This window comes from Buceros rhinoceros, unplaced genomic scaffold (assembly GCF_000710305.1).
Source record: "Buceros rhinoceros silvestris isolate BGI_N320 unplaced genomic scaffold, ASM71030v1 scaffold12532, whole genome shotgun sequence".
Lineage (NCBI taxonomy): Eukaryota > Metazoa > Chordata > Aves > Bucerotiformes > Bucerotidae > Buceros > Buceros rhinoceros.
In genome coordinates this window covers 7864-18519 of record NW_010400756.1, presented here as the reverse complement: position 1 = coordinate 18519, position 10656 = coordinate 7864, and the positions used below count along the sequence as shown (strand labels likewise).

The following is a 10656-nucleotide window of genomic DNA, read 5'->3' as shown; positions in this document are numbered from 1 at the left end:
GCCCAGCCCGGGCTGCACCAGCCACGGGGTTCGCCATCCCCACGGGAGCACCTCCGCTCACCAGGGACCAGAGCAGCCTCTCCTGAGAAGAGTCAACCAGCAGGACCGATGGCAGAGCTCTGCACAGGGACCAGAGCAGCCTCTCCTGAGAAGAGTCCACAGCAGGACCAACGGCAGAGCTCCGCGTAAGCCAGCGCTGTGTGTACAGATCGTCACACTTCAAAGGGTCATCAGGCAGAAGCCAGCTCCGAGGAGCCAAACCCTCTGCCCTAAAATAAACGCAGAAAGGCCGTTTTCTTCGACGCAGAGAGGGCAGCGGTGACAACAGCCGTTGTTGACTCTGGGGAAGCATTAGAACAGTCTGCCAGGGCAGCTCGGCCTGGGGCCTGCCCCTCGTTCACGTGGGATGGGGACAGAGAGACTTTCTAGTGTGGTAACGCCAGGAACGATGCTGTTACGGAAGAATAAATTCCTCGAGTATAAGTGGAAGAACAAAAGCTACTGCTGGTACATCCAGGAATGTCCCCTGAAGCAAGGAGACACGGTTCTGCGCTGCGCTCGGTTTTGGTACGTCCTTCATTGCGTGCAACAGGTGGGGAGGTGACGCCAGGAGCCAAGAGGAAGGGAGCATCTGGGACGGGCTGGAAGTTTTGATTGCAAACAACCTTCCTCACCTTTACTAGCCATGGCTAAAGCCCAGAGAAAACAACCTCGCTCCAAACATACTTGGGGTATCAGTGGAGGAGGAGATAGAGCAAGGACTGATGACAAACCCAAACCGTGCATCAGAAATTCAAGAAACGCAGGGATATAGTGAGGAGCGCCAGGAGTCGGGCTGATCCGGGGGCGGATTTAAAAGAACTCCTCGGCTTTTCAGCTCTGCAAGTAGCAAAAGTGGAAGAAAACAAGTCAAGTCGCTACGTGACCACAGGGCAGAAGCCACAGATTGTCTAGAAACGGTTCTGCAACTACATTTAGTTATTCTGCTTTTAACATCGCCGGTGACATCAACCCTGCAGCAGAGGCGGGCACAGCCAGAAGCTCACCCGCCTGGTGGGCCCAGCTTTCACAGGTGCGGTTCAGGGGAGAGGTCTGTTCAGGGGAGAGAACTGTAGCTCCTAGAGGAGCTGAGGGAAGCTGAAAAATCCCTGAGCATCACTCTCCAGCTCAGTCTTGATTTAGCTCCTCATTAAGGTCCCTGGCACAAAAAGCAGACAGTTGCTAACGACACCTGGGGACGGGTGGGAGCTCTTGCTGCCGACAAGGAGCGTCATAAAGATATTACTGTGAGACATCTGGGATGAGTAAGGGTTTTAAAAAACACTGGGTGAGGACCAAGCTCTGCTGTCCACAGCCAGCCCACCAGCTGGACCCAGAGGAGGAAGGTCTGGCGCTGGCTGGCTGCAGCGTAACCCCCTGGTCGAGGCATCGATGGGGATGTTGCACGAGCAGCTCAGCACAGTGGAGTTGTGCCTGCATTTGAGACCCTCAGCTGCCAGTGAAGTCCAAAGACCTGCACCAACCCTAACCCCAGCCCCGTGGCTGGGTTTCTGACATCCACCCCGCTCCCACTTTTCCATCGCAGGGAAAACAGTTTTTCCAGACCTCCTTCTCCTCCCAGCTAAGCTCCGTTTCAAGCAGCCCACGTGCCGCACCCATTTGCTGCGCAATGGAGCGTCTTCTCTGTTGTGGGCTGTGCCCCCCTAGCTCAGATCCCACATAAAAACCACCCTTATCTGCATACAATGAAATTCAGAATCGGTTTGTTACGTGTCTTGTCTTCATGGCTGAAAGAAAAAGCCCTTGAAGACTTCAGCGTGATTTCAGAACAAACCATGCCACAGAGGCTTCCTGGGTCTGCAGACGTCTGAACAGAACGGCTCCAGGAGCAGAAACTGTCCTCTTCACTTTAAACTTCAAAGTATTTAATGGCAATTGGAGAAAAACAAGAACTGGGAGAAATCTTAAAAGGTCTCCCAAGCAAATCATCTGTGACTGAAGAGCTGGGCAGCAGCTGAGGAGGTCTAAGCATGCCAAGGAGGAAAGGCTTGTTGGGAAAAGCAACATCCCTTATTAAAGCTGTGAATTTGCTTGGCGAAAAGACAACGCGCGCACACACCCACCCCACCGTGTCCAGAACCTCGGGAGTTTTCCTCTGCCTGTCTGAGTCTGTGGGAAGAGTCTGGAGAGCTGCAGGGGTAGACAGGACAACGAGCCGCTCCCTCCCCACGCAGGCGCGCCTCCCTCGGCCTGTTAGAAGTGGCAGAAAGACAAGTTCCAGCGCGAGTCAACCCCTCCCTCTTGCCACGAGGGCACGGACCCTCCGCAGCCGCACGAACCTGAATCCCACTTTGCGGGAGTAATGCAGGCAGTTCTCCTTGACGTGGGTTTGGAAGTAGGCGGAGCGGCAGACGGCCCCGCACTCGGGGCAGCAGTACGGGGACTTGTGGGCGTGGATCCTCTGGTGAGCGCAGTAACTGCACTGGTTGGGCAGCATCATCTGGCACACTTGGCATGTCTGGTGGGAGAAACGTGACGTTAGTTATTCTCTGTTGGCTTTCGCCCCCCCAATTCATCCCAGAAAACTTTTGGGTTTAGAGGAAGCTGCAGCACACTCCTCTAGTACCAGCATCAACTCTGTGAACCTCTTGGGCCACCCCCCTCCTCCTCCTCTTCTCCCACAACAACCCCATCGACTTCCACAACAGGCCATTCCTGATGGCAGAACCCACTCTCGAACCATGTCCTCTGTGGCTGATTTCCTGGTTTCCCCCTAAAAAAGGAACACAAAACTTGACCCTCGTAGCTCTGCTGGCTCACTGCTTGGTTACTGGCTTCATTTCCACATTAAGGCACTCGAGGAGGAAACCACTCCTCTCAACAAGCCCCCACTTCACACCAGAATCACCCCAAAAGCTCCACTACAGCCCGACTCAAACCCTGGCTGCCGAATGCGGCGCTGTCCTGGCACACAGCCGCCCCTCCCCGCCCCCAGCCAGTTGTGTCTTGCGCAGAACTTCTCTGGACCGGACCTTCAAAGGCCACAAACCACATGCACTCTGATAATCCTCTACAGAAGAGGCACCATGGACGTGACGAGTGAAGTTTATGTGGACGTACCAGCCCAGGCTCAAGAGCTGCCAAACCTCTGCTCCCTTTCACAGCGCGTCTGACTCTTCTGCGCTCCTCAAAGCCCAGGAGCAGCCGCTCACCCACTGCAGGATGCACGCTGCTTAACGGCTGAGCCGGAGCAGAGCTGGAGGAGATAACAGCCCTCCAGCCCGGGGCCCTCTAGGAGCTCCAACTCTCTTCTCTCATTAGTAAACCCATATGAAATTACTCCTAACTACAGCAAGCAAATTAGGGATCATCAGAGCAGGTAATTCAATGACATCGTTCCTTCCAGCGTTGTTACAGAAGGTTACAGGGCTCAGGAGAGCAGAGGTGGGGAGTAGCTGTACCAGAGGGTACATCCACACGGTCAAACAAAGCTTTTAACGGAACGTGCCCGCACAGACAGTCCAAACCGTGTCCTGCAGACTTTGCTGCTGGCAACCAGGGCAGAAACCTGGGGCAGGAGTCCCTAAATCTGACAAGAAAGTCAAATAAAATCAAGGGCCAGCTCAATTTTCTGTGTCTTTGCGAATTCCTGCAGCGTCTCTGAGATGCTCCACTATGTAACGCCCGCCAGGGAACTGTCAGGAACACCACGGGCAACTGAAAGCATCACTCGTAATGACAGGCAGAGCTGGGACAAACCTGAAACGGGTAGTGGTGGGGAAGAATAAAAAACGAGGGTCTCAAAGGAGGAAATTGCAGGAGTTGCCAAAGGCATCACAAGCCTCGGACACGCATTCTGAGTCACGTTCCAGCTGACGTTTAGAGGAGGAAAGGCTTCCCCAAGACACAGGTGGAAGAAACCACCTGGTGTCTAACATGGACTCGGCAGGACCACAGGCTGGAAGCACCTCTGCCCTCGAGGCTTAGCGAGAAATCTTCCCTCCAGATCCCACACTGTCAAAGCCAATTTAGTTTTGATTTTGTCTGTGGGGAGATGGTTTGGAGCTGCCCTCTTCCTCCCCAGCACACGTACCCACTGCCCCCACGGGCACCCTGGCCATCAGCGCTCGTTAAGGACCTGCGTTTTCACCGCTGTGAACCTGCCACCATCGCCCGACGTTCTCTGGGCTCCGCATCTGGGCACTGCTGCCGAAGAGTGGCGAGCTCCCACCATCTCCCTCGTTACGTGAAGGGCTCAGCGGGGACCACAAACACGCTAACGTGGGGCAGAAGTGCTGGGTCCTGCTGGCAAGAGGCATCGGGAGCAGCGGTTCTCCCCTTGGGGCTCTGCAGGAAGCCGGGCAGAGCACGTGCGCACGCGGCACAGAAATACAGAGCGAGACCCAGCCAGGATGCGGCTACATGAATTTATCACATCTGTGGCCGCTGGGGAAGAAGCTGGAGGGATTCCCACACTGCCACCTCGCTCTGCAAGGGGGACCAAAGACCAGCCCAAGCCTCCGAGCACAGCTCGCCTCGTGGAAGAGAGGAGAAGTGATGAGTAAACAGACAAAGCAAGGAGTGATGAGTCACAAGGATAAATGAGTAACAATGGGGGAAACTGTCCTCTCTAACCAGCGTCCGTTCTGTCCTGGGGAAGAGCCAGCACGGCTTCTCCCTTCCTGCCTCAGCCCAGCTCTCAAGGAGGAGTCAAGGACCGTGTGCGCGAGGACGCTCTGACCCGCAGCGGGCGCAGGACGGTTCTGCAGCCCCCTTCGCTAAAGGTGTGAAGGAGACTGAGCTGCCACAGCACAAGGCAGGAAGGGTTCTGAAGGAATGACCGGCTGGTTCTTTGGTGGAGGAAGGTCCTCAGGATGCTCTGCTGGGGTTTGAGCTCTTCAAAACAGCCCTGAAGTAGCTGGGCCAGGGAAACGAGCAGTGAACAGCGATGACTGAAGATCACAGCCCAGCAGCTACGCGCCTCACGGGTAAGGGCTGACCACAAAGCACTGCAGAAAGACCACACAGGGCTCAGCAATGAAACGGGAGCTTGTATGTTCCCATGGAACCTACCACAGAACACGGCAGAGCTGAAAAAAGCTTCAGTGGAGGGAAAAAAATTATAACTGGCATCTTTACACTCACACTCCTCTCTTTCCTGACACCTGCAGAAGACGCGAGGCCAGCAGTGCTGCCCGCAGGTGGTCCAGGAGGGCCCCTCGTCCACCCTGCACCAGGAGCTGCTGTGCTCGTCACGGTGAGCAGGCACTGGGCTCCCCCATCGAAGGCTCCGTCTTGCAGACGGAGTGTTTTTTTCTTTTGTGACTCTTCTGCTTGGTACGAGAAATTGTAACTCAGTTCCAGATGTCACATTTTTATCTCTCTCTTGGTTTTCCGTGACTTTTCAAAGAAGTCTGGCAGCAATTTGAGACATTCATTAGTCAGTTATTTCTACAGCGTGTTACCAGGATGTGATTTGGCGTTGTGTAACGCCTGTGTTTTTCACATACTCCCATAACCTACGCTTCAATCAAGAGCCACTTCTTTCCTTCGTTCCGGTTCCCCTGCCACATTTCATTTGGGCTCTTCTTCCAAAAGTCACATTCGCGTGCTCACAAGAATGCTCAGAAGCTCAGATGTTTCAGAATACTTGATTTTTGCTTATTAGCTGCTTCAGAAGGGGAAAAAAATTAAAATTCTCCCTGAAGAAGAGCAAAGGTTGAAAGCCCCAAACCGCTCCAAAGCCGTTCACCCTGCGGACACAGTGGTGCCGGCAAACCAGGAGCCTCGCAGCTAACGCAGTTTAGCTCCGAGGAGGCACCATGAACCCTCCCAGTCCACGGGAAGGACTGACGACACAAGGGGGTGTCTGAGCTGAGCCTTTCACGGGCGTGTTGTCCTCTAACAACCTCCTCGCTCAGATGAAGCCCATCAGCAGCGAGGGCACGGTCCCCATTGACGCACCACTAGAGGATGGACTCGGGACACTGAATCTTGGCTCTCGCTTCCTCGCAATGTGGAAGCAGGAAGGGAACCGGCTTCAGCACACGCAGAGAAACTCAGTGTCAGTTTTAGCGTCTCTCTGCTGTTGCAGAGCTCAGTGCTGCTGACGGAGCTCACACCTGGTGAAGAGATGCCACCCCCCCACTACAAGGGTCCTCCTCGATACAATCATCACGTAGTGTCAGCTTCAGCTAAAGACAAAAAATTACTGAAAGACTCAAAGTGAAACCGTTCGAGGGGAACAGAAATTCTATTTTTGGAATGTGAATGTTTGAAAGAGCGCTCGCCCTTTGCATATTCGAAGCCAAACACCCCCCAGCCGTGCCCGGAGCCCCAGAGCTGCCCACAGCCAGCCTCCTGCCAGCTTTGGGCAGAGCGGCGGGTGCCGCCGACCCTCCCGCAGCCAGGGGACTGCAGCACTCAGGACATCAGTGGGGCGCTTTGGCTGTTAACGAAAAAAGATCAGAACAGCAGCACATCGCTGCGTGAAGTTACCGACCTTCTCGAGAGCTCTCCCTCAGCACCTGAGCAGCCACCTGCATCCCCCAGCATGGAGCTGGCTCTGGCCACCACACCTCCATCCCAGCAGCGCGGTGCGCCCCTTCCCCACCACCCAGCAGCACGGCTCTGCCGGCTCACCCAGACGCCTGGAGGGTTAACTTTGACTTCAGCCGCCCCAGTGACAACGCTGCCGCACAGAATTTGAGGGGCGCAAGGAGAAGCGGCAGCAGGCAGTTTCCTTTGCTGTCACTGTGACCACTGAACTCTTCTCCTCGCCAGGTTTCTCTGAATGAACAGTCATCACTGCGTTAGCATGTTCGACTCAGAGACAAAAAAACCCTCAACAGAAACTCAGGGATATGCATTTCCAGAAGAAAAACCGAGAACCCAAACGGTATCCTCAAAGCAGCGCGCTCAGCTGCAGTGACAGGACCCATGCCCAGTCCAGCTGCAACACAGACATTTTCCCCCCACTGTCTCCTGCACACCCTCGAACCCGAGCACAGCAGGGGCATTTCCAGGTCACAGCTCTGTCAGGAGCCGGCACCACTGAAGGAGCCTGCTTGGCCCCCAGGGCATGACCACAGACACCCTTCAACCCACAACTTCTCTCGTCCATCCCCTTCTGCTGCCTCCAGCTTACCCCCCGTCATGCCTGTCCGTCCTCAGCCTTGTCCCACCTCCTCCTGCCAGGTCCCCACTGACCCCTGTCCCCCAGCAGCACCTCCACACGGCTGGGAAACCCCTCCAGGGATGGGGACTCCACCACTGCCCTGGGCAGCCAGGGACACGCCAGCACAACCCCAGCGGGACAGAAATGGCTCCTCAGGGACAACCTCAACCTCCCCTGGCACAAAACCACAAAATATATTGTTGAGTATGTGGAAAAATCCCTGGTTCAAGCATCAGTGTAGACCTGGAAACCTGACAGTTCTAGGAAACAAAGCGGAATCACAATGGAAAAAACCACCAGCGTCCCAGATCGTGGACAAAGTTGCATCAAATAAGCTTAATTCTGCAATTCCTCCGTCTGGAGCTCTTTTCTCTTTATGATCTCAGCTCCAATTTCCAGAATTTCAGTTTCCACGTCTTTTCTTCTGACCCACTATCGGGTTTACAGGGCGAGGTTTTGGCAGTGGAGCTCTGCAGGGGTGGTCTCTGGGAGAAGACACCAGAAGCTACCCCCAGGCTGGACAAGAGCCAGCTCCAAGTAGGACCAGTTGCTGGCCAAGGCCGAGCCCATCAGCAATGAGGGTAGAGCCTCTGCGATGACATGTTTGAGAAAGGGTAAAAAACGCTGTGCAGCAGCTGGGAGAGAACCAGCCCTGCGGACACCAGATTTGGCGGAGCAGGAGGATACCACAGTGACCCAGGCTGTCCCTCTCTGAGCCGTGGAGGACTACAGCGCATGTGCTCTGAAGGAAGCTGCAACCCATGGAGAGTTGGCCTTGGTCCCCTGGGGGCTGCAGGAGCACCAGGATCAGGTGAGCAAGTCTGGGTGGGGAAGGAGGAACGGGTGCGATCATCACCTTGTGTGGCGGCGGATCACATGCTGATTTCAGCAGACCACAGTCCTCCTGGCTTGCTCCTTGACCGCTGGGCAATCACCAGTGCAGCAGGTGGTCCTGCCAGCTTCTGGCAAGTTCTAGCCAACAAATCATAGGGCGCTGATTGAAGACAGGTGAAAGAAAAAGGAGAGGGAAAAGCAGCCATAAAATTGCTTTTAAATAACTCCGGTGTAGGTGGTGCATAAACAGGACACATCTCAACTCACTGAAAAGCCCCGACTGGACAAACAAAGGGTGACAGAAGAAGAAAAAGCAAGGGGAGAACGAAGGCACAAAGGTGCCCCAAAATTCCTTGGTTCACGTTTTGTACTGCACTCAAGTTGCCGGTTACCTTGGTGGGCTCTGGGTGGTCCAGTCAAAAACAAAAAGCATGAACCATCTCTGGTTACCATTACGCCCAAGGGGGTCACAAGGCCCTTCGAGTCCTCGTGCATGTTACTGTGAACAGGTCTGTCCTTGCCATAAAATCAAACGAGCTCTGCCTCAAAACCAACGTCTGTGTCTTCTGTTCATCACTTCTGCTGCAAGTCTCTTCCAGAATTCACCCCTCCGGTCACCAACGGCCAACCTCTCCGTTGCCCTGTACCTCTAGTTCGGTCTGTGCACGCACCATTGTTGACCCGGGATTTAAAAGGCTCTTCTCCAGAAACATCACAGCAGACACAGGGTCCTCCGAACCTGTTCTCGCTCTCAGGAAGTCCCCAGGAGCTGCACGGGTCATCTTCACCTCCAGTAAGCCGAGCCCAGCACTGAAAAGGCTAGAACCCCCACTCCGTGTGATGCTGAGGAACTACCCAGGCGATCCCTGCGAGCACAGGGAGCACCTTTGTTGCAGATTTAGTTTCTGGTGGAAAAAGCTGAAGTTTCCCAACCCTCTCCTGAACACTGGTCTACAGAAAGAGACATACATCCCTGATGCACCAGGTCTTTGCCAGACTGAGCCCAGAAAGGCTTTTCAATTTCCCCTCGAGACCACCCTTCCATGCCCCGGGTCATTCTGCCCTCCCTCATCGCAGCTTACCCTGGAAAAACAAGCCGATGCACTCTCCTCCAGCCCAGTGATTTCTTGCGGTCACGGGGAGCATCGTTGCCTCCCACTGGTGCTGCAGCTGACACAAATCCCTGGCACAGCAGAGTCAGCCTGGCCCCTCAGAGCCTCCCGTGACCAACGCACACATCCTGCGTTTCAGTTCCTTCGCCCCATCCCTACTCTGTCTACAAGATGACCCAGGTCCTCCTCTGAAATATTCCCAGTTAACCATTCCTCAACTCTGTTGGTTCAGCAAATATTATCTCTTCCTTGGTTCATCCTCCAAGGTCCTTAACACAACCCGTAACCGCAACGGTACCCCAAAGCCACCCCTTGGGAGGTCTTACAAGCAGCACGTCCCCAGTTGCAGTCACCTCCCTTTTACCCTGTCCTGCTCCAAACCTGTAGTTCAGCTTCTTCAGGACAGCTGCTCCCCACATGGCTCTACCAACCTCCTCCCCGAAGAGCCAGGAGATCGAGGATCTACCCACTTCCCTGCTCCAAGAAGACATTAGAGAAGAGCTAGATCGGATCAGTTTGGCATAGACTACAGCTATTTAACGACCCTTTTCATCCCATTTGCCCACTATCCCTCCTGTTAGTATCGACTTCACCCCAGGCCATGCAGAAACACAAGACCAAAGCATTTCCCAAGCCACCGACGGGAACCAGCAGAAACAGAACACCCAGCAAGCACCGCCTGAACAGCACCAGGAAACAGGCAAACATCAGTGTTGTTCACAAAGCCACGGTAAGAAATCCCAATTAAAGCGAGACGGCTTAAGCTCAGCACAGGGTAAGTCTTCTGGTGGAGCCGAGCCGGCTTAGGCTGCTCCCCTCTCTGATCCGACCATTCCTGCCTCTTAGCGCAGCCGCTTGTCCTTCGGCCTGTGCAGAACTGAAAACACCGTGTTTTCCGGCTGTTTCTTTCCCTCATCAACCCTGCTGGACCAACCCTTCCTTCCCAATGAGGCGACAGATCAGGCCTAAGAAGGTTTTTGAGGCAGAAGCACTTCAGCCTGCTCGGTTTCTCAAAGTAAGGTCATGCGAGATGTGCACAGTTAATAATTCCAGTTTAGGTCATTTAAAAGAAGAGCTTCTACAAACACGGATCAAAAAGCCTGCTGAGCTCTGTCCCATCGGTCAGGGGGCTCCGTCTTGCAGATAGATCACGCCTATCCTTCATCTTCAGCCAAAGAGACTTTTCCTTGCTACCCTTCCCCAGAACCCTCTCTCGGGGCGATCTGCTACCAGCCGTCTGAGCAGTCGCAGCCTGACCACGCAGGACAGCGGGGACTTGGCCTGCTGCTTCTTGAACCTCTTCAAAAGGTGTGAGTCGCACCACTGCTTGAAGCAGAAAACGCGAAGATAGCCCACGTTCTCTCACGGGAACCACAGCCAAGGGGTTGCGTCTCAAATCTAGGACTAAGGAACTAAAAAAACAACAAAAAAAATCCCAGAATACTAGAGAGCCACTTTTTGTTGGCTTACGGTAAGAAACTATTGCAATCCCACCCCCCACCCCCCCCATATGGCTGTTTCTGACCCAACAGC

The 10656-nt window shown here is 54.4% G+C and overlaps 1 protein-coding gene across 1 annotated transcript in view; it reads right to left on the bottom strand.

Moving 5' to 3' along the window:
* ZNF592 (zinc finger protein 592) overlaps window positions 1-10656 on the bottom strand; it is a 27440-nt gene that overhangs the window by 11725 nt on the left and 5059 nt on the right. The window contains exon 5 of the mRNA XM_010132020.1: window positions 2340-2518. Coding sequence (XP_010130322.1) covers window positions 2340-2518 — 179 coding nt within the window. The remainder of the gene's footprint in view (window positions 1-2339; window positions 2519-10656) is intronic.